The sequence below is a fragment of the Chaetodon trifascialis genome, chromosome 2 (genome assembly GCF_039877785.1).
Source record: "Chaetodon trifascialis isolate fChaTrf1 chromosome 2, fChaTrf1.hap1, whole genome shotgun sequence".
In the NCBI taxonomy this organism is placed as follows: Eukaryota; Metazoa; Chordata; class Actinopteri; order Chaetodontiformes; family Chaetodontidae; genus Chaetodon; species Chaetodon trifascialis.
In genome coordinates this window covers 1,563,651-1,584,444 of record NC_092057.1, presented here as the reverse complement: position 1 = coordinate 1,584,444, position 20,794 = coordinate 1,563,651, and the positions used below count along the sequence as shown (strand labels likewise).

Genomic DNA, 20,794 nt, shown 5'->3' with positions numbered 1-20,794 from the left:
TAAAGATTAACAATGACAGACAACAAACACAATGTCAGCACAGCCAAGGGACCACGCACCGAGTGTGCAAAGTGTGAGAGGCTGCACCAAGTCAACGGCAACCATTGCAAGAGAGGCATCTGACAGTCGACAGCAAAAAGTGTCCATTCACAATGTCACAGCTGGAGTTTATGGACACGTGCTGTCCAAGAACGGAATAGGAGCAGCTCAGTCTAAGATCGAGGCAGTGGAAAATACACGTCCACCGACTAATGCTGCTGAGGAGAGGAGTTTTTTGGGTCTTGTGAACTATTGTGGCAGGTTCATCCCTAATCTAGCCACAACATCCGAACCACTGAGGAGGCTCACAAGGCAATCCTGTAAATGGACTTGGGGATCAGAGCAGGAAACAGCATTTGTGGAGTGAAAGAGACAGCTGGCCAGTTCACATGTAATGGCATACTTCAAACAAGATGCAGAGACTCATGTGGCTGTGGATGCTAGTCCAGTGGGATTAGGAGTGACACTGAGCCAGAAACAAAGTGATGAACACACAAACCTGTCTGCTATGCCAGCCGTGCCTTGTCTGATGTAGAGCGTCGCTATTCCCAAACTGAAAGAGAAGCACTCGCTATCGTGTGGACATGTGAGAAATTTCATGTATTTCTCTACGGAAGGGACTTTGTGCTGGTCACTGACCAGAAACCTCTAGAAAAGATCTATTCACCAAAGTCCAAACCAGCAGCCAGGATTGAAAGATGGGCTTTGCGGCTGCAGCCCTGTCGCTTCAAGGTCGTGTACAAAGCAGGCCCACAGAATGCAGCTGATTGGCTGTCACGCCTGACAGTCACATGTCATGTTAGCACATGAAGGCCATCAAGGAATAGTTAAAACAAAACAGAGACTGAGAACAAAAGTGTGGTGGCACTGGAGTTGATCGACAAGCAGAGGAGCTAGTGAGGTCATGTCATGCGTGCCAAGCAAATGTGACAAAAAGTAGAGATAAATCTGCAAGATCCAGATTCACCAAACACCAAAGTCAGTCAGCACGTGATGAGCACAGCATCAAGTGTTACAGATGTGGGCGTGCCGGACACATGAGCCGTGAGTGCACAGTGACGAAGAACAAAAAGTGTAATAACTGTGGAAAAGAAGGACATTTCGCAAAGATGTGTCAGACAAAGAGGATGCATAAAGTAAACAGAGTCCCAACCACAGTAACACACCAAGGACCAGTGACAGTGAAGATGAGCATGTGTTCACAGTGAATGACTGTGCTGCCGAGGGGACACTGTCCATATTAATAAATGACCAACCAGTTGACATGTTGATAGACTCGGGGGCTTCATGTAATATCGTGACAGAATCCAAGTTTGAGCAGCTGAAGTCAGAGTTACATCAAGCTGCAGCGTCCAGAGAAGAGAGTCTATCCATTTGGCTCTACAACACCACTACATGTAAAAGGTGTTTTCACAGCTGAATTCAAAGCTAATGAGACATCAGAAACCATCACAGCAACAGTCTGAGTGATTGACGAGGCACAAGTTTGTGTGTTAGGCAGACACACTGCTGTGAAACTGGGACTTCTACACATTGGACCTATTGAACATGTGAATACAATCCAGCCACAAGATACGACAGCTTCCACAACTGACACAGAGGACAAATACAAAGACTGTTTTCAGGGCTTAGAAAACTGCAAGACTTTCAGCTGAAGCTGCATGTGGACGACAGCGTACAGCCAGTTGCACAACCTGTTTGCAGGATACCTTTCAGAGTGAGGAAACAAGTGGAGGTGAAACTGAAACAACTCGAGGAAGATGATGTCATTGAGAGAGTAAATGGGCCGACACCATGGTATCACCTCTTGTTGTTGTGCATGGTAAGAAAGAGCCTAGACTGTGTGTGGACATGTGCAGGGCAAATGAGGCCATAGTGCCAGAAAGGCACCCAATCCCCGTCATCGACGACATACTGGAGGACATGACAGGAGCCACAGTATTCTTGAAACTCGATCTGAAATGGGGGTACCATCAAATAGAGCTGGAGCCAGAGTCCAGATCACTCACCACTTCTGTAACACACACAGGCCTGTGGTGTTATAAGAGACTGATGTTTGGTATCTCATCTGCGCCTGAGATATATCAACACATCATTGGACAAGTACTGCAAGGCATCCCTGGAGTGCACAACATATCAGATGACATCATCGTATCAGGAGAAACCATACAGCAACACGATGAGAGGCTGCACCAAGTCATGCAACCATTGCAAGAGAGGCATCTGACAGTCAACAGCAAAAAGTGTCCATTCACAATGTCACAGCTGGAGTTTATGGACACGTGCTATCCAAGAACGGAATAGGAGCAGCTCAGTCTAAGATCGAGGCAGTGGAAAATACACGTCCACCGACTAATGCTGCTGAGGAGAGGAGTTTTTTGGGTCTTGTGAACTATTGTGGCAGGTTCATCCCTAATCTAGCCACAACATCCGAACCACTGAGGAGGCTCACAAGGCAATCCTGTAAATGGACTTGGGGATCAGAGCAGGAAACAGCATTTGTGGAGTTAAAGAGACAGCTGGCCAGTTCACATGTAATGGCATACTTCAAACAAGATGCAGAGACTCATGTGGCTGTGGATGCTAGTCCAGTGGGATTAGGAGCGACACTGAGCCAGAAACAAAGTGATGAACACACAAACCTGTCTACTATGCCAGCCGTGCCTTGTCTGATGTAGAGCGTCGCTATTCCCAAACTGAAAGAGAAGCACTCGCTATCGTGTGGGCATGTGAGAAATTTCATGTATTTCTCTACGGAAAGGACTTTGTGCTGGTCACTGACCAGAAACCTCTAGAAACGATCTATTCACCAAAGTCCAAACCAGCAGCCAGGATTGAAAGATGGGCTTTGCGGCTGCAGCCCTGTCGCTTCAAGGTCGTGTATAAAGCAGGCCCACAGAATGCAGCTGATTGGCTGTCACGCCTGACAGTCAACCAGCCAGTACAGAAAGGTACAATGGAGGACCACGTTTACTGGGTGGCTCAACATGCAGTGCCGCATGCCTTCACACCATGACAAACGGAGGAATGGTCAGCAGCAGACCTCACTCCAGTTACTCTACGGGACTGTATCAAAACTGGTAACTGGAGTAAATGTGAACCTGTTTATCAAACAGTCAAATCTGAGCTTTCCACTGTGGGGAAAACAGTGATGAGAGGTTCCAGAATTGTAATTCTTCAGGCCGCACGACGACAGACGCTGACGTTAGCACACGAAGGTCATCAAGGAACAGTTAAAACAAAACAGAGACTGAGAACAACAGTGTGGCGGCCTGGAGTTGATCGACAAGCAGAGGAGCTAGTGAGGTCATGTCATGCGTGGCAAATCAACAGTCTGACTTCACAGGAGGTTCCTATAGGACAGAGCTCCCAGCAAAACCATGGCAGATGCTCGCATTAGGCGTGTGTGGACCATTTCCATCAGGACACCATCTGCTGGTACCGACTGACTATTCCTCCAGGTGGGTGAGTGTTGACATCCTTCAGAAACCCACCTCTGTCAACATAATAAATGGTCTGAGACACTCATTTGCAACATACGGGCTCCCAGAATGCATAGGGACAGACAATGGTACTCCATTTGTGTCAAAGGAATTCAAATCTACAGGAACATGGGAGCACACATCGCCGTGTCACGCCATACTGGCCGCAGGCAAATGGCGAAGTTGAAAGGCAGAACAGAACTCTTTGTAAGGCCATACGTGCAGCTCATGCTGAAGGAAAGGACTGGCGCACTGAGCTGGACGTTTTTCTTCTGGCTTACCGCAGCACCCCGCAGTGTGTCACAGGCTGCAGCCCGGCCGAGCTACTATTCAACCGCCAGATCAGAACCAAACTCCCTGAACTGTCAGAATCCCGGCTGCAGCCTACAAGACACGATGCTGCTGTTCGCACAGCTGATGCTGTGAGGAAGGAGAAGGGACGTATAAATGCAGACAGAGTCAGAAGAGCAAAAGGAAGCAGGGTGACAAAGTGCTCTTACAGCAACAGAAGAAAAACAAACTTTCAACACCATCTGAACGTGACCCCTATTCAGCGATGGATCGAAAAGGTCAATCAGTCCTTATTGAAAAGGATGGCAAGAAGATGATGCGTCATGCATCATTTGTGAAGCTATGGGTTGAGCCTGAAGAAGACGCTGCTGAGCCGAATCGTGTAACTGGAACTGCTGAAATAGCGCCTGATGACGCTTCCCAGCAGGACAGTAGAGCTCAAAGAACCAGCAGGCGGCCAGATCATCTCACACACTTTGTGGCTTAGACAGACAGTGACAAAGGGCAGAATAATCCCCGCTACTTGTCTTAATGGCAGGGTAGAAGGGGAGGGATGTAGTATCTGGCAGCACACGTTGTGTCTGCGTCATGAGGTCAGAGAGTACGTCACTTGTATAGCAGCAGGAGTGAAGCAGATAAAGAGCATGGTGATGACTGTCCCAGCGGAGTATGGTTACTAATGCTAAAAAGAAGTTGAAAACATTACACAGGTCCAGCTTTGTGACAGTAAAAGCGCTCTCTGTCCTCCCTCCTTGGGCTACGTGCTTTGTGAATGCTGCTGTGCTGCTGTAGTATACTGGGACTGATCAACACAGACTGACTGGACAACAGTCTTGTGAGTGAGCGCATATTCGTCCACAAGCACAGCAGCGGAGGTGAGAGTGGCGACTTCCTGTTCAATCAAATATACCACCACGCTCAGACAAACATTTCTCACTGTAGGTCTGATGAGGGGCTTTTTATCATTTCTAAATGTCTGCCTGTGCTGCAGGGACCAGCTCATAAGCACGTAAAATTGCAGCTTTAACAGAATCGTAGTGCGGGCTGTCCTCCACTGGGAGCGCAGCTACAGTTTCCTGAGCTTTCCCACCTTACACTGCACAGGAGACACCGCACCTCTGGCGGCCACTGCGATGCGGTAGCGATGCGTTCGCTAAGTAGGAGTGCAAAGTACAAAGCAAAGTACGAGTCTACTTCAGTTTCTCGGAACACAGTAATTACAGCAATGTGTTTGCTAATGTCAAAAGGTTTTTGAGAAGTGGTAGAGGAAGGAGATACCTGGGGCATCAGCGAATGCTCTCGGCGCGCGGGTGTCTCTGTGAGCCTCGAGCCGCGGCTTTATCAGCCTCGATTTCCAGCTGTTTTATCTCCAGCTGGATCTGCCTCTCCTGTGTCTTTTCCTGAGCTTCCATCTGGCGACGTGCAAGCTGTACGATTAGCTTCGCCTCCACTCTGGAGTCAGTACTAACAGACAGCGGACGAGCCACCACTTTTTGTTATGACCCAGCTCGCTACGGGTGAGCCTCGGGCTCTAGCTGGCGTAGCCGCACGGCTTTGTCAGCCGTTTAATCTCCAGCTGCCTCTCCTGTGTCGTTTCCTGAGCTTCCATCTGGCGACGTGCAAGCTGTACGATTAGCTTCGCCTCCACTCTGGAGTCAGTACTAACAGACAGCGGTTCATACCGAGGCAGCGTGGACGGAGTTTGCGGCCGCTCAGCCGTTCCAGTCTCTGCTGCTGAGACTGTTGGAGCACCGGTAGGATCACTCTCCAGCATCGCTGGCTCTGGTTGAGCCAGCACCAAGAGGATCTCTAACCCCACCCGCAATTTGAGCCAGATCATCTCTGTGGCAGCTGTCCAACTTGTCCGGGAATCTTTTAACATATATCCCGGACGAGACACAACTTTTTGTTACGACCCAGCTCGCTAGATATGAGCCTCGAGCTGTAGCTGGCGTAGCCGCGCGGCTTTGTTAGCCTCGATTTCCAGCTGTTTTATCTCCAGCTGGAGCTGCCTCTCCTGTGTCGTTTCCTGAGCTTCCATCTGGCGACGTGCAAGCTGTACGTCCAGCTTCGCCTCCGCTCTGGAGTCAGTACTAACAGACAGCGGTTCATACCGAGGCAGCGTTAACGGAGTTACTGCTACTGAGACAGTTTGCGCACCGGGAGGAGCATCTTCCGCCGGCACCCCGATCATCTCCAGCTCTACCAGTTTATCTAGAACAAGAGCTTTAAGCTCCCTTTTCAGAATTTGTTTCTGGAACGAGAAACTGAAATAGTTCGCAACTTGCGCCAGATCATCTTTGCGGCAGCCGTCCAATTTGTCCAACGAAGGACTGGCCAAAAACTGCTGCAAAGCGAACGACATCACCACCACACAGACAGTTACTAAGACAAAACCATGTAAACACTCTGGTTTAAACTGTAACTGACCTTCGGGAATCTTTTAACAGATATCCCGGACGAGCCCCCGCTTTTTGTTACGACCCAGCTGGCTAGGGGTGGGGAAGTAACAATGATTTAAATCAAAGTATTCAAAACTGTTTTAAATTACAAAAGACCAAGACAACGAAAAGAGCGAGTGGGTGCTTTTCAAACAAATGAAATAATCAAAACCAAAAGAAAACTCTCCTAAAATGAGAGTTAATCTAAATATAAAAGAGACCTAACTAATACTAACCAAAGAAAACTCTCTATAAATGAGAGTTTAACTAAATATAAAAGAGACCTAACTAATACTAACCAAAGAAAACTCTAAAAATGAGTTTAACTAAATATAAAAGAGACCTAACTAATACTAACCAAAGAAAACTCTCTAAAAATGAGAGTTAAACTAAATATAAAAGAGACCTAACTAATACTAACCAAAGAAAACTCTCTAAGAATGAGAGTTTAACTAAATATAAAAGAGACCTAACTAATACTAACCAAAGAAAACTCTCTAAAAATGAGAGTTTAACTAAATATAAGAGACCTAACTAATACTAACCAAAGAAAACTCTCTATAAATGAGAGTTTAACTAAATATAAAAGAGACCTAACTAATACTAACCAAAGAAAACTCTCTAAAAATGAGAGTTTAACTAAATATAAAAGAGACCTAACTAATACTAACCAAAGAAAACTCTAAAAATGAGTTTAACTAAATATAAAAGAGACCTAACTAATACTAACCAAAGAAAACTCTAAAAATGAGTTTAACTAAATATAAAAGAGACCTAACTAATACTAACCAAAGAAAACTCTAAAAATGAGAGCTACCTAAATACAACACCAAACAAAATGGAAAACAAACCCTCCTAAATGAGGCCTACTATTCAAATGGAAACAAAACGAGAAGCAAAATACAAGAGAAAAGCACCCCTAAGCCTACTGAAGCTAACAAATCAAAACTAAGTGTATGTACAAATCAGCCCCACGCACTAAGTGAACCTGCTGCTACACAAGTTGAGAAACCTGCACCTTTACCTCACTGTGACCTCTGTCTGTCCAGCCTTAAAGCAGTTCAGGTGAGACCAGAAGCTGCGTCTCTTCTTTGCCGCTGCCTTCTTTGCTGTCTTGGTCTCCCTCTGTTGGAGCTGCTGCTCCAGATGGTTCACCGTCACCTGCAGTCTCTCCTGGTTCTCCTCCATCTCGCTCTTCTCCTGGCACCAGGTCTGTTCGCTCTTGACCAGCTGCTCTGTGAGCTTCTCCTCGAGAGCTTCTGTAGCATCTGTGGCCTCTTTGAGCGAGTCAGAGAGATGGTCTTTCTCCTTTTTGAGATCCACGATTTCGGTGTCCCTCTGTTGGAGCTGCTGCTCCAGATGGTTCACCGTCATCTGCAGTCTCTCCTGGTTCTCCTCCATCTCGCTCTTCTCCTGGAGCCAGGTCTGTTCGCTCTTGACCAGCTGCTCTAGAAGCTTCTCCTCGAGAGCTTTGGTGTGGTCTGCAGCCTCTTTGAGCAGGTCAGAGAGATGGTCTTTCTCCTTTTTGAGATCCACGATTTCGGTGTCCCTCTGTTGGAGCTGCTGCTCCAGATGGTTCACCGTCATCTGCAGTCTCTCCTGGTTCTCCTCCATCTCGCTCTTCTCCTGGAGCCAGGTCTGTTCGCTCTTGACCAGCTGCTCTAGAAGCTTCTCCTCGAGAGCTTTGGTGTGGTCTGCAGCCTCTTTGAGCAGGTCAGAGAGATGGTCTTTCTCCTTTTTGAGATCCACGATGTCAGTGTCCCTCTGTTGGAGCTGCTGCTCCAGATGGTTCACCGTCATCTGCAGTCTCTCCTGGTTCTCTGCCATCTCGCTCACCTCCTTGCGCAGGATGGTTTCTGCCTGTTCAGCGCTGTTCGTCTCTTGAGAGCTGGCTTTCAGAAGCTCATCCCGTCTGCAAATTTCTCTTTCCAAGTTGGAGACAGTGTAGCCGAGTCTCTTCTTTTCAGTCCTCAGTTGATCCCTTTCATACCACACCTGGTTCAACTGGATCTTCAGATGGTTGATCTGGCTCTGACTGCGTTGAAAGGCATTTTGCAGATGGGAGAATTCAGCGGGATGGACTGGATGGGCCTGACGAGCAGGACCAGCCAATGGACCCCTTTGGTAGCTTCTGGGGTTGCCTCTCTCCGCCATTGGACTGTCTAGTAGGCTGTAGTTGTCTGTAGCAGAGAGCAGTTGTCTGTAGTAGAAAGCAGTTCTCTGTAGTAGACACTAGTCACCTGTAGTAGACAATCTCGTAGTACAATGTGTTCGTCAGTAGCAGAATAATAATCAATCAATAAATGAATCGATGTAATAATCTGTACTGAGGAACGCGTATCTCTCTTGTGTGTAAATCCAAGGTCGATACTGCTCTGCTGGGGTTCGCAGCTGAATTTATTGGTCTGGCATCAAAACCAATTCCATTCTAGAACTACATCAAAGCCACTTCAATCCCATTGGCTGCACACATGATGACACTTTGGTGGGCGGGGCTAATCCAGGAACACATGGCTCCTTTTTTTTTTTTTTTTTTTTTTTAAGATTCTTCCATCAGGCTGTGAGATTTCTGAACTCATCCTCTGCACTTCACCATAGAAACTGTTTTAATTTTTGGACCTTTTATTCATTTATTCATCCATTTTTGTTTTGTGAGGAGCATAAAGGGAATATAGCTGTCCTTTCATTGTGTTGTACAATGACAAATAAATGAACCTTGAACCCTGAAACATCAGAACAAGAGACAAACAACAGTTCAAGAGAGTGTCTTTGAGGAAAAGTTGGAGGTTCAAGAAGCCTGTGGACATATGTAAAAACAGGGAAACATCAGGATGTCATGAAATCTGTTTGGTAACTGCAAGACATTTCAGCACCATGAGATGGAGCCAGAGGCTAAAACAGCTGGTCCTCAGAGAAAGAGACCACTTCAGTGTGTGGACCAAAATCAATGTGTTCAGTCCATCTTGTTTGTTTAATTGCAGATGAAAAGTGGAAACTACCCCACATATCATCTTTGGTGTCATCTTTGATGGCGGCCTCAGTGTTAGTTACAGTTAAAGTGTAAAATTACTCACAAATCAGTCATAATGGGCTCTGTCCGTGTCACATTTATATGCTACAATATTATCTCATTATCACTGATGCATTACCATGTGAGAAGAGCTGCTTTCACTCATTTTACATCCTCTGAGGTGGCTTATTTCACTCCATGAAAATATTTTGGATTCTTTCAGCTCATTGCAGGTTTTGAACCTTCATCTGCAAAGCAACTCAAAACTACAGCTGTCAGAAAAAAAATATTATTTTCCTCCAAAATGTAGGAGACTACAAGTATAAAGTAAATGCTCAAGGAAAGTACAAGTACCTCAGTCTGTTTCAAGAGTTTTTATTCTGTAGCTGATGTTTCCTTCAGCCTGGAAACCTTCAGCCTTCCACTCTGAATTCACCTGAAGTTGGTATTATTGAATTCAAAACACAGTTATTTAGGTTTGAATAAAACTTGGCTGCACTGCACAAATGTTTCCAACTGGTGGCTCAGTGCTTTCATATTAATTCTAATCTTAAATCTCATCTGTGTTACTTGCATTAAGTCTACTTTTTCTCCTGTGGCTTTAAAACCATGAAAGCGTCTTTTCTGCCATCAGCGGCAGCTCATCTCTGCGCCGCTTGCTGTAAATGTGAGCTGTCATGAGTGTTATGTGCCGGTGAGTGTGACATGCTGTCAGTGCTGATCAGGTCTGTCCACTCATATCTTTGACTCCCTTAAAGGTACAAATCCCACAGCGTAAAAATCCTGCTTTCAAAACCCGATTTACAGTAACAACATTTCCTCCTTAAATAACCCCCACTAAAAACATGCAATCAAAAGTATTTGACCAATCACGTGCGGCTTGAACGGAAAAAAGTCGAGAAAAAAACGAAAACAAAACAAACAAAACAAAAAAAGCCCAAAGCGGCTCGCGCTCTGGATCCAACCGTTCACTTCAAACCAACACACGACCGACACATCACTACTGTGTTACGGTAGAAAGTGTTCAGCACCTACCTAGTAGGGGGTTTGGGGAATAATCCCCGATTATTATTATTATTATTATTATTATTATTATTATTATTATTATTATTATTAAACTGGGCTGTTAAACATGCAGTTTAAATGGAGTTTGAAGGAAGAGAAATTGTCTTGTCTGACACGAATGAAGTGGATGGCTGGAGTGGAGGAAACATGTGAACGCAGTTTATGCACCTTTACTATTAATGAATATCTATATTTTAAACTCCAAAAAGAGTTCATGGCATGCACCTCCATGCCTTGAAAAATGAATTCAGTCCACGGTGCTCTGGACATGATTCATAACACTGTGGTGGCGCTGGGTGGAGAGACACCGAGCGCCGAATTCAAACGGCTGGTGTGGAGGCTGGTGTGGGAGCTGGTGTGGAGGCTGCAGGCAGGGCGCTGACAGAGATCCGTGTCTCACTCAAAAAAGCGCGGACGATCTTGTTTCACACTTTGTATGTGTGTGGCAGCACCAGAGACCCAAAGAAGTGAGTTTTTCATAATATGGGACATAACTGTGAAAAATCGTTTTATTTATTTATTTATTTTTTAATTTCTGATTGGCTGTACGCCCGCCCATGCCCGCCCGTAGCTCCGCCCCTGACGTACAGGTGGGTTTGACTCAGGTGGTGTGAGAGACATACACCTCTATAGATTTCTAATGGAGATTAGCAAGTGCTATGCTAACCTAGACTCGTGATAAGTCTTAAATATAAGGTTAGCAAACTTGTCCAAGTGGACATACTTCTGCTGGATATGTAAATAAGCAACTGCTAAGAACTTTGTATTAACTTCATGAGGTGATGATCTGTTTCCCTCATTGAAAACTTACTATATGGACACGGCCTTGTGCTTCTTTTTTTTCTTTTTAGGAGAAACTTTAAGACGGCCAGAACCTGAAGACAGCACCTCTCATGAGCCGCCTCAGGAAAAGCCAAAACAAGACCGGGGGCCTCGCAGACTCAAGAAGTGCTACGACTGTGCGATCTGTGGAAGAGCGTTCTCCCACAACACCACTCTGCAACGACACCTTGTGATTCACTCAGGGAAAAGACCGTTCAAGTGCTTCATATGTGGAAGAGGATTCACCCAGAGTGGAAACCTCAAAACACACATGAAAGTTCACAGAGGTCAGAGGCTACGAGAAGCTTTTGATTTGATTATGCAGGGAGATTTTAAGGTTTTCAAAGCTGGTGTGACTGTGCCTTGACTATGTAAAACTCTGAAAATAAATGTCCGTTTTTCTTACAGGAGAGTTACAAAGTTGGATGTTAGTTCAAGAGAAAAGTCCTCCTAAAGAATCTCCTATAACAGTTCATGTGTGTGGAGAGTGTGGAACGGACTTCCCTCAGAAACGGCAGCTGGAGGAACACCGCCAGAGCCACAGAAAGCCTTACGCATGTCCTGACTGTGACAAGACATTCAAAAACAAATATTATTTTAAAATACATAAGCACATTCACTCAGGAGATTCACCTTTCCTGTGTTCAGAGTGTGGAAAGAGCTGCGTCACTGCTGATTCGCTTAAAAAACACACATTGACTCACACTGGAGAAAAGAGGTTCCACTGCGATCAGTGTGGGAGGGCGTTCTCACAATCCTCCCACCTCAACGTGCACCTCTGCCCAGTCTGCGGTAAGAGTTACTCCAAGGCCTGTGACCTGAAAGTTCACCTGCCAGTTCACACTGGAGAGAAACCATATACTTGTGGGATATGTGGAAAGTGCTTCTATTACTCTCAGGGCTATCGGGCGCATCTGAAGATTCACGACAAGAAGCCAAAACCTCCAGCAAAACCCCTGCGTAGGCCACGACAACAGCTGCTAGTGGTAAAAAATCAATGACGTCAGCCGGGAATTCACATTAGTCTGTGAATATATGGAGGGTAAAAGTAGACGTATCATGGTTTGATCTTCTTTTACTGTGTAAAGTAAAACGTCTTTCATATGACTGAAGTGATTGGACAAACAATGTGAATGTGGTGTACAGTCAGCTCCATTATTACATGCTTGTATTTGATTACATATTTAATAAATCATTGAGAAACATGGTTACTTTCACTTGTTTCTCTGTGTTCTCTCTCGTATACGCTCTGCCCTCTAACAGGCTTCACTGTTGGTTTACCTTTGCAAGGCTCCACTTTGGAACCTGAAAACAAGTTTTGTCCTCCAATCAAAAGCTTGTAGTTTAAGCTTGAACTTTAATTTTTGTACATTAATACATAAATATAAGCTGCTTTATGTATTCAGTTATTATGACCATGCAGCAGAATAATAGTCTACCATTGTTGGGAATTTAAAATTAAATTATTCATCAAAACAACAGTAATAAAATGAAAAGTTAATTTAAATAACTTCCAAGAACATGAACTGCATGTTGTTGTTTTTTTTTGTTTTACGTTGATATTGTTGTTAACATCAGAACATTCTTTCTTTATATGAGACATTTTGCATTTTCAAAGCAGGAAAAGCACAAAAGGTCAAAGGTTAATCATGGCTCTGTTTCAGCAATTACTGTAACACAATGCAACAGATAGTAATTCTGTACGTTACACCTGTATTTGACAGTTCAAGTGTCTGCTGGGAAAAGGGTCCTTTCTCACGCCGCAGTGTGTTTCTTTATCATTTTTCATAATTGTCTTACAACAACATCACCCTTCCTCCATCCAGCAGTGCTCAGTGTCTGGTCTCCTCAGCCACGTCCTTCACTTCCTCCAGGCTGTCCTGGTGTGCTCTGTCCCAGAGTGTCTTAGCAGCCCAAAATGCCTGGGATGCCTTTCAAGGATCATGGAAAAATGAATAAATACATAAAGTTTGGAAGTTTCATTTTGCTCCCACCACAAAGTTACGTTCATGAACACAGTAACAAAAATACAACGTAAATACACACAATAATTCTTCTTGTATTATTGACATACATTAGGTATAATATAGCTGCATCATTGCATCAATTTGTATATTTTAAGAATGAGTAATTGTTGAGTAGTTTTAACTAGTGTGAGCATTATTTTACGTGATATGTCTGTGCTTAGAAAAAGCTTTTATTGTGATTTTGAAAGTCAACCGGAAGTCCCGACGCTACTGTAGGTAGCTAGCAGCTGAAGCTAGAAAGGTTATCATCAGACCCAAACGCTTGTTTAACTTAACTCATGAGTTAGGTGGCATTCCCTTGACATAGCGCCTGAACGTACTGAGCACCAAAATGAGGGAGAAGTAGAAATATTGCCAAGTCGTTTCAATAAACTTCAGTCGAGCGACTACTTTTTACCTGAGGGAAAAATCTATGCTGAGGTTGGTCAAAACGTCTATTGTCTGTTGTTAAACGTTAGCTAGCTCAGTTAGCAGGTGTGACACGAGCGACGGTAACAGTTGCAACGGAATTAACGTATTATTTTCACGTTGGACTCGACGGCGACTCTGTCGTAACTCTTACTATTGTTGATTAGCGGCTGTAGCTTTGGGGGCTAATGGTTAGCTGATAACTAAGACCAGCACAGCTGCTAAACGCCATGTCAGTGGCTAGCTAGCTAATAGTTTTCTCTCAGGCAGAGGTGGTCGTTGACCAAAGCGCTGGTCACCGCAGCCGCGTCACGACCGAGACATCTCATCCAGAGGTCAGTTACCGGTCTCTGTGCTTCAGGGCGCGTTTACTCCCGATCAAATGGAGATAATGACACCATAGATACCAACAGGTTAGTCAATTAGGTTGCTGCCTAACTGAAATTACAATTAATGTGAGACCTCAATGGATGGAGCAGAAATGAGTCCCACCAAGCTAATGCTACGGAGCTAACAGGGCTACTCAGTGAAGATGCAGCATCAGAGGTGTCCCCTTGATATTCAGACCATTTGAAAACACCATCATTTTCTGACACTGACAGATCCATAACCTTTAATGTTGCACCTGAATATCTGCCTCGTTAATCCACCACATTGTAAGGACCACTCCTTTTCAAGGTAAACAGTCCATCAGGCCCAGCGGGTTCAAGACCCCCCTCACCTCAAAGCAGTCACCCTGAGGAAGTGTCCTTGAGCAGGACGGTAGCCGCCTTCCAGGGTGGAGGCACTGTTGTGTCGCTGACCGCCCCAGTGGAGGGACACAAGTGACATTTACCCCACTGAGACTCGACGCTGGAGGCACAAAAGACAGCCTCAGTCAGTGAATGAGTCACAGCACTATGAGATGAGACACACCTGGGTTAACATAGTGATCAAATATGTGGCGTGGCACATTTTGAATGATCTTTAAAAACATCTGGAACAATAGTGATTGATCCATGTCCCCACCCCCAGTGTGTCCCAAATGCTGGAAATCATCCTGATGAGCTTTTGTCCAAATTACCCTGAATATGAAGTCTGCGATATAAGAACAAATAAAGGAAAGTGAAATTGTATGTTTTTGCCCGTCAGATTTGTCCATCAAGGCAGACTTGATTTACGCTCGTTAAAACCATCTTAATTGTCTCACAGCCAGTCTGTAATAACTAAGATGCACATCACTACCTCACATTGCATGCACATAAATACTGCAGATGCCAAATCACTCGTGACTTTGTGAGCTGGCTCCATGTGTGCAGACGTGTGATTGAGACCTTTATATTAAAGTCTGTTAATTAACTCCTCTTTGTAAAGATTTGCCGTTTTGTAATTAGCGTTTTTCAACTTTTCTTCAGGAGCTAAGAAAGAAAATATTGAACACTAAGGCTGAAATGAGAGAGAAGTTCCTGATGATTCAGACGGTTGATTAAAGTCAGGCTGTACAAGCGGGTCTGGTGTGAGAGACGGCCTTTATAGCACAAAATTGTAATCTGAGACGAATGTGGGCCCAGAACAGTTCCATGGATTTGCATTATAATACTAACAAATTATTTCTTACTGCACCTCATGAATGTAACATTGCATGACGTCATTAATTATAGTTATTGCATGGCGTGTGTACAGTCTCCTCCTCCCTGTAGCATGTGTGTGCTGTGATGAATAAAGTACTAATCTTATCTTATCAGCAGTGGTTGCTTAGTTTTCTGCAGCCGTTTTGAAGCTTTTAACCATATTTGGCTGCGTATGTTCAGTCACTTGCTATAAACTGTTATTTGAGTGTGTGTCCATTGACTCTTGGTTGTCACCTCTGCCAGGTTGCATATTTGAGAGATGGGCTCTGAAAACCCAGAGGACTTCGGACCAGCTGCGATCCTCGCTGAGGAAGATCAGCAAGAAATTGGAGGCCTGATCAACTCTGATGGAGAAGAAGTGGATTTCTCAGATCTCAGTGAGCCAATAAGTTGTCATACACAGTGTACTTGGTGTACTTTTAGAAAAGAACAACTACACACTGAGTGTTTTACTACAGGAAAGCATCACACTGACCTACAGTCTGTAGGTTTCCTCCACTTGTCTGTTCATCATCAGTGTCATATTAACTGTTTCGGAAATGTTTCCCCACCTTTTTGTCTTCATAAATTCAATCCTTTCTCATCTTCTTCCTCTCACAGGAGAGGGTGCCATCCCTGGGATTGTGCCCGCCGAGGCTGCCTCCAAGACATTCGATCAGAGCGAGAATGAAAAGCCGCCGTCTCTTCACAGCTGCTCAGTGTGTGGGAAAGACTTCCCTTACGCCTCTAAACTTCAGCGCCACTTGCGCACTCACTCAGGAGAGAGGCCTTTCCCGTGCTCGATGTGTGAGAAGAGATTTCCAGAGAAGGGGCTGCTCATGATCCATGAAAGGGTCCATACTGGGGAAAAGCCATTCCCATGCACTTTCTGTGAGAAAAGATTTGCTAGCCAGGGCGAGCTCAGACTGCACCGGCGGACGCACACTGGCGAGAGGCCGTATCACTGCTCCATCTGTTTGAAGAGCTTTTCCCGACACTGGCATCTGAAAACGCACCTGGAGGCGATGCACTCTGAGGTTGTGGCAGGCTTCACGAGGAAGAAGTTTCCGTGTTCGGACTGTGACAAGAGCTGTAACTCAGCAGCTGAGCTCAGAGATCACCAGAGGACTCACACCGGAGAGAGGCCCTACCAGTGCTCTTTCTGTGACAAGCGGTTCGCCTTGTCGGGGACGCTCGTGAGGCACGAGCGCCTGCACACTGGCATCACGCCCTACCACTGCTCCGACTGCGGGAAGACCTTCGCTCAGCAGTGGACTCTGACGACGCACATGCGGACTCACACGGGGGAAAAACCGTACAGCTGCACGCAGTGCGATAAGTCCTTCGTGGCTCCGGGAGAGCTGCGGAGGCACACCAGGATCCACACGGGGGAAAAGCCGTACACCTGCGCGGACTGCGGGAGGCACTTCTCGCTGGCGGGAACTCTCAGAAACCACAAAAGGTCGTGTACGCAGAACAAGAGCGTGTCAGTTACAGATGTCGCCTCGGACCCAGTTCAGGCTGCAGTTGGTGAATCATCTCAGCGAGACCTGGACAACAACGTCAGCTCTGAGGTAGTGACAATACACACAATCTGTTTACTTATACTCACATAATACCTCTTTACAGCGACCCAGCACCATTTTTGCCTCCGTGCTCTTACAGGTATCTGACGGTCAGAGTTTGCCCAGTGCAGTTGAGCCTCGCGCCTCAGAGGGTATTAACTGTGACAAAGCAGCTCAGTGTGAAAATCACCTGAAAGACCCAGAAGGCCGAGCAGAGGACGTCGCTTCCAGTCCACATATGAATGTCATAGTGAAGGAGGAGGAAGAGGAGGAACCTTTGTGTGGTACGGAAGCATGAGATTCCACATTTACTTGTTGTATCCTGTATTAAACTGAGCATGATGGTGATTTTTACACGTGTGGCTTTTTTCCACTTGTCCCCAGCAGAAGAAGCTCCTGACCAGGTGTTCGTTAGTGAGGGTAGCACCACGCCAGAGCAGACTGAAAAGCAGCTGCAGGAAAGCAACACGGAAATTAGGATTACAGTAAAAGAGGAAGAAGAGGAACTTGTCAACAGTAAGCAAAATACGACTCAACCTAGTTTCACTGAAAAACTGGAGTAGTTCCCTGAACTAACTGGATGGTTTTCCCTTTAGTTCACATCACTGAATGCACTTATTTCTTCTCCCATAGCTGCTCATTGTGCAGCTTCATTACAGCAGCTGGAACTATTACAGCAGGGCAGACACTGTGTGATAAAGCCTTATTTTATCCCAAACTGGACGGCCTTCACTGTGCAGTTTGAGCAGTTCCCTGCTCTGGTCTCCCACACGGCTGCTGTCCACAAATTCTGCTAAACCGACCAGGGCTGACCTGCATTCGTGATGAAGGTTTTATGCCTACAGCTTGTAACTCATTCATCCATTCACACACCAGAGGCAGCAAGCAAGATGTTGGCAAAGTGACCACAGATGACTTGGCGGTCACTCTGCCTCCTGTCCGTGATGTCGTTAATTATGATGAATAAAAGCAGTGTGTGCCAGCTTCACTCACTTCACGGTTAAATCAGCAGGCTTGCTGACGACTGTCATTGACTGATTTACCACCTGTAGCTAAATAATGTGAAATTGAATTCTCGGCCTTTGTCTGGTTCATGTGCTCTTTTAATGTGCTCTTCTTTGTACTGTGTTTACCTTTCAACCGAAGGTGGTTTCTTAGAGGATGAACCATCCCTCTATTTGATATTTGAAGTGACAGAAAGTGGACTGTCTTTGTTTCAGTTCACTCCGACTGACTCTTTGGTGTCTCTGACTGACGGGTTTGAAAATGAGAACCCTGCACTTGTGGTTAGTGTTGATTTTGTGTTCCTTCTTACCTTTGATGCACATGTTTCAATTCCGTGTAAAACACCAAAGATGACAAGCCGGCGTTTGACCTGCTCGCTTTGTTCTGGCATCAGAGTGCATGTTTAGAAACAGGAACTTAACTCCTGAGTTTTCCCTGGATGTTTTGAGGGGCAAAGGTTGCAGAACGTGCATGGCCATGTGGTTAAGTGAAAGAAAAATCAGGATTTGAAGGAAAAAAGCTTTGCAGTGTGACCTGTTAACAGATACTAACAGGTGGGTCACATGAGATGCAGGCTATTGGAAAAAATAAATGATCACATTGTTTTTCTCATGAGCAACAGCAATCCATCTCTTACCTTAACTATGAAGGCATCATTCTCACATTGCCTCCACACAGGAGTGCCACATGTTATGTGTGTGCGCTTGGTGTTGAAACAGTTGCTGTTAAAAGTAAAAATAATTTGGGGTAAATAAAAATAAAGCCTTTGTGTCTTAGTTGGAATTTTCAATGAAGATGGCAGCAGAGGGTTAGGTTTAGCCCTTAAATAGTCTTTGAATAGATGATTAAAGCCCTGAACTTCAACCTTAGAGATGGTTTATCAACCAGTGTGCAAAATGAATATTACCTGTGTGGACATTTCTTAAGTTGGGGTGTCTGTCCATAGCTTTTTATTGTACCAGCTAAACCGAAATTTTCATGTGCTTCACTCCTTGACTGGACAATCATGCTTATACAGCAAACGAGTTGAAGCTTGATCACTTGTTTTAATCTCACTTCAGTCTTTCATCATGTTTGATTCCACAGTGAGCGCCTCAACAAGCAGAAAGGTTAATATCTGTTGTTTTTTGTCGTCAGTGTTACGAAATGGCATGTTTCACCGTGTGATTTCTGTTCATGCAGTGTCTGGAGAGGATCCCGATCTCGCCGCTGACAGTGAAAAAGACAGTCCTCCAGCCTCACCAGTGCAGGAACAGTTCAATGACAATCTGACGAAGAGCTCTTACTGCTGTGGGCTCTGTGGGAGAGACTGTCACAAGATGTCTGCTCTTCAGATCCACATGCGAATTCACTCGGGAGAGAAACCCTACCAGTGCACTCTCTGTGGGAAGCAGTTCACCCAGAAGGGTCAACTCAAAGGTCACCAGAAAGTCCACACGGGAGAGAAACCGTTCGCCTGCCCGGACTGCGGGAAGAGCTTCGCCCACTCGGGGGCCATGAACAGACACCGGCTCACGCACACGGGGGAGAGGCCCTACCACTGCTCTCTGTGTGACCGGAGCTTCAACCAGTCCGGCCGCTTGAGGGAACATGAGAAAATCCACTTCGGCGAGAAGTTTGACTGTCCGGAGTGTGACAAGAGTTTTACACGAGCTTCAAGCCTCAAGAACCATTTCAGGCTGCACACGGGAGAGAGACCGTACGGCTGCGACATCTGCGGGAGAGGATTCAGCCGCTCACAGAGCCTGAGGCTGCACAGGAGGAAGCACGAGCCCATTCAGACTGAGGACGAGGCTGCGTTCAGCGTCAGGAACGACGATCTATCACAGAGTGACTGCAACTCTCCTATTAATATGTGTATAACAGACAAAAATGACTGATGACGTATTTATATGAACCATAGAGATATGTACCAGTAGTAGTATTACAAGATTTTAGGCAGTAAATCATGAACGAAGAGGGAGAAGTAAAGGACTACCTCTGTGAGCAGACCATCATTATAGCTTTATGTGGTCGTTCACAAAAAGAGCTACAATATTTAACACCCAGAGCGGTGCAGACGAATGAGTAAAGACACACACGTCAGGTGATGTTCAGCAACTCACAACACAGTTTCAGACAAAATGACCAAACAGATATTTCCTACAAACGCAACTTTCGGAAAAGTCGTGCTTAGATGATAAATTTTAGAGGTCGTATTTATTCACGTTTATCACTCTTACGTTAGTTGCACTGAAATACCGCACTCACATTAGTATTTATGGTAGTAAAAAGGACTCGTTTAAGATCTGTGATTTCACTTCTCCATGCAGTATTTGTCATTCGGACTAATCGTGTTTGTGGAAATTGGACTGAAGAATAAGTGTTTTTGTACCAGATGTTATGACGGCCGATGAGAAGTCTTGGAATCAGGTGAAACTGGAATTCATTCTTTGGTCATGAGCTACTGAAATGTCTGAAAAAGTTTGCCAGTAATGAAGCAGTGGAATCATATTCATCAGGTTTTTTGCCAAAACCATTTTGCCTTAGTGGTGGTTAGTTTTTTATCTGTTTTGTACAGCAGTTAATGAACAACCAAATCATGAATCAGGCTCACCTGGTTTAGACGCACTTAAAGGCCAAGTAACCATTGTGAATAAAGGTAACATCCTCTGTGGCTGTGATACAGAAGGCAATAATCTGAAGCCATGTAGATGGTACGTTTTGCCCAGTGCTGCCTCTAATTGTCTAATTGTATGGGACATGTTATACTGAACAATAAAAGTAAAAGTACTAAAGACTTTTGCCTGGGGGTTTCTGACTGCAGGAATTAATGTATGAAAGGTCATTATATCTCCTATTTGCCACGAACACGTTCATTTACAGGTTACCGAAACCCAAGCTGCTCCTGAAGGCAGCACAGTGGCACGGAAACACCGAAACATGCTCCTGACCCCGTCGATTAAAAAAAAAAAAAGGCTATGTGGCATTCTGAATTACTTTTATCTTTATTTAAAGATTGTGTTATCTTTAGTCTAATGTTTTTATAGCACAAGAGAATTCGACATATA

The 20,794-nt window shown here is 45.1% G+C and overlaps 1 protein-coding gene across 3 annotated transcripts; it reads left to right on the top strand.

Moving 5' to 3' along the window:
* Positions 1-13,383: 13,383 nt before the first annotated feature.
* On the top strand, positions 13,384-20,523 carry LOC139340687 (zinc finger protein 271-like). 3 transcript variants are annotated; one of them, XM_070976620.1, is made up of 6 exons: positions 13,384-13,597; positions 15,439-15,572; positions 15,796-16,748; positions 16,840-17,023; positions 17,127-17,255; positions 18,927-20,523. In XM_070976620.1, exons 2-6 carry the CDS (start codon positions 15,455-15,457, stop codon positions 19,622-19,624), a joined length of 2,082 nt encoding a protein of 693 aa, XP_070832721.1. In that variant the 5' UTR covers positions 13,384-13,597; positions 15,439-15,454; the 3' UTR covers positions 19,625-20,523. The 3 variants fall into 3 exon arrangements, with proteins under 3 accessions (XP_070832721.1, XP_070832712.1, XP_070832704.1); XM_070976611.1 differs by having other exon boundaries at positions 13,390-13,597; positions 17,124-17,255; XM_070976603.1 differs by having other exon boundaries at positions 13,406-13,998; positions 17,124-17,255.
* Positions 20,524-20,794: the final 271 nt, after the last annotated feature.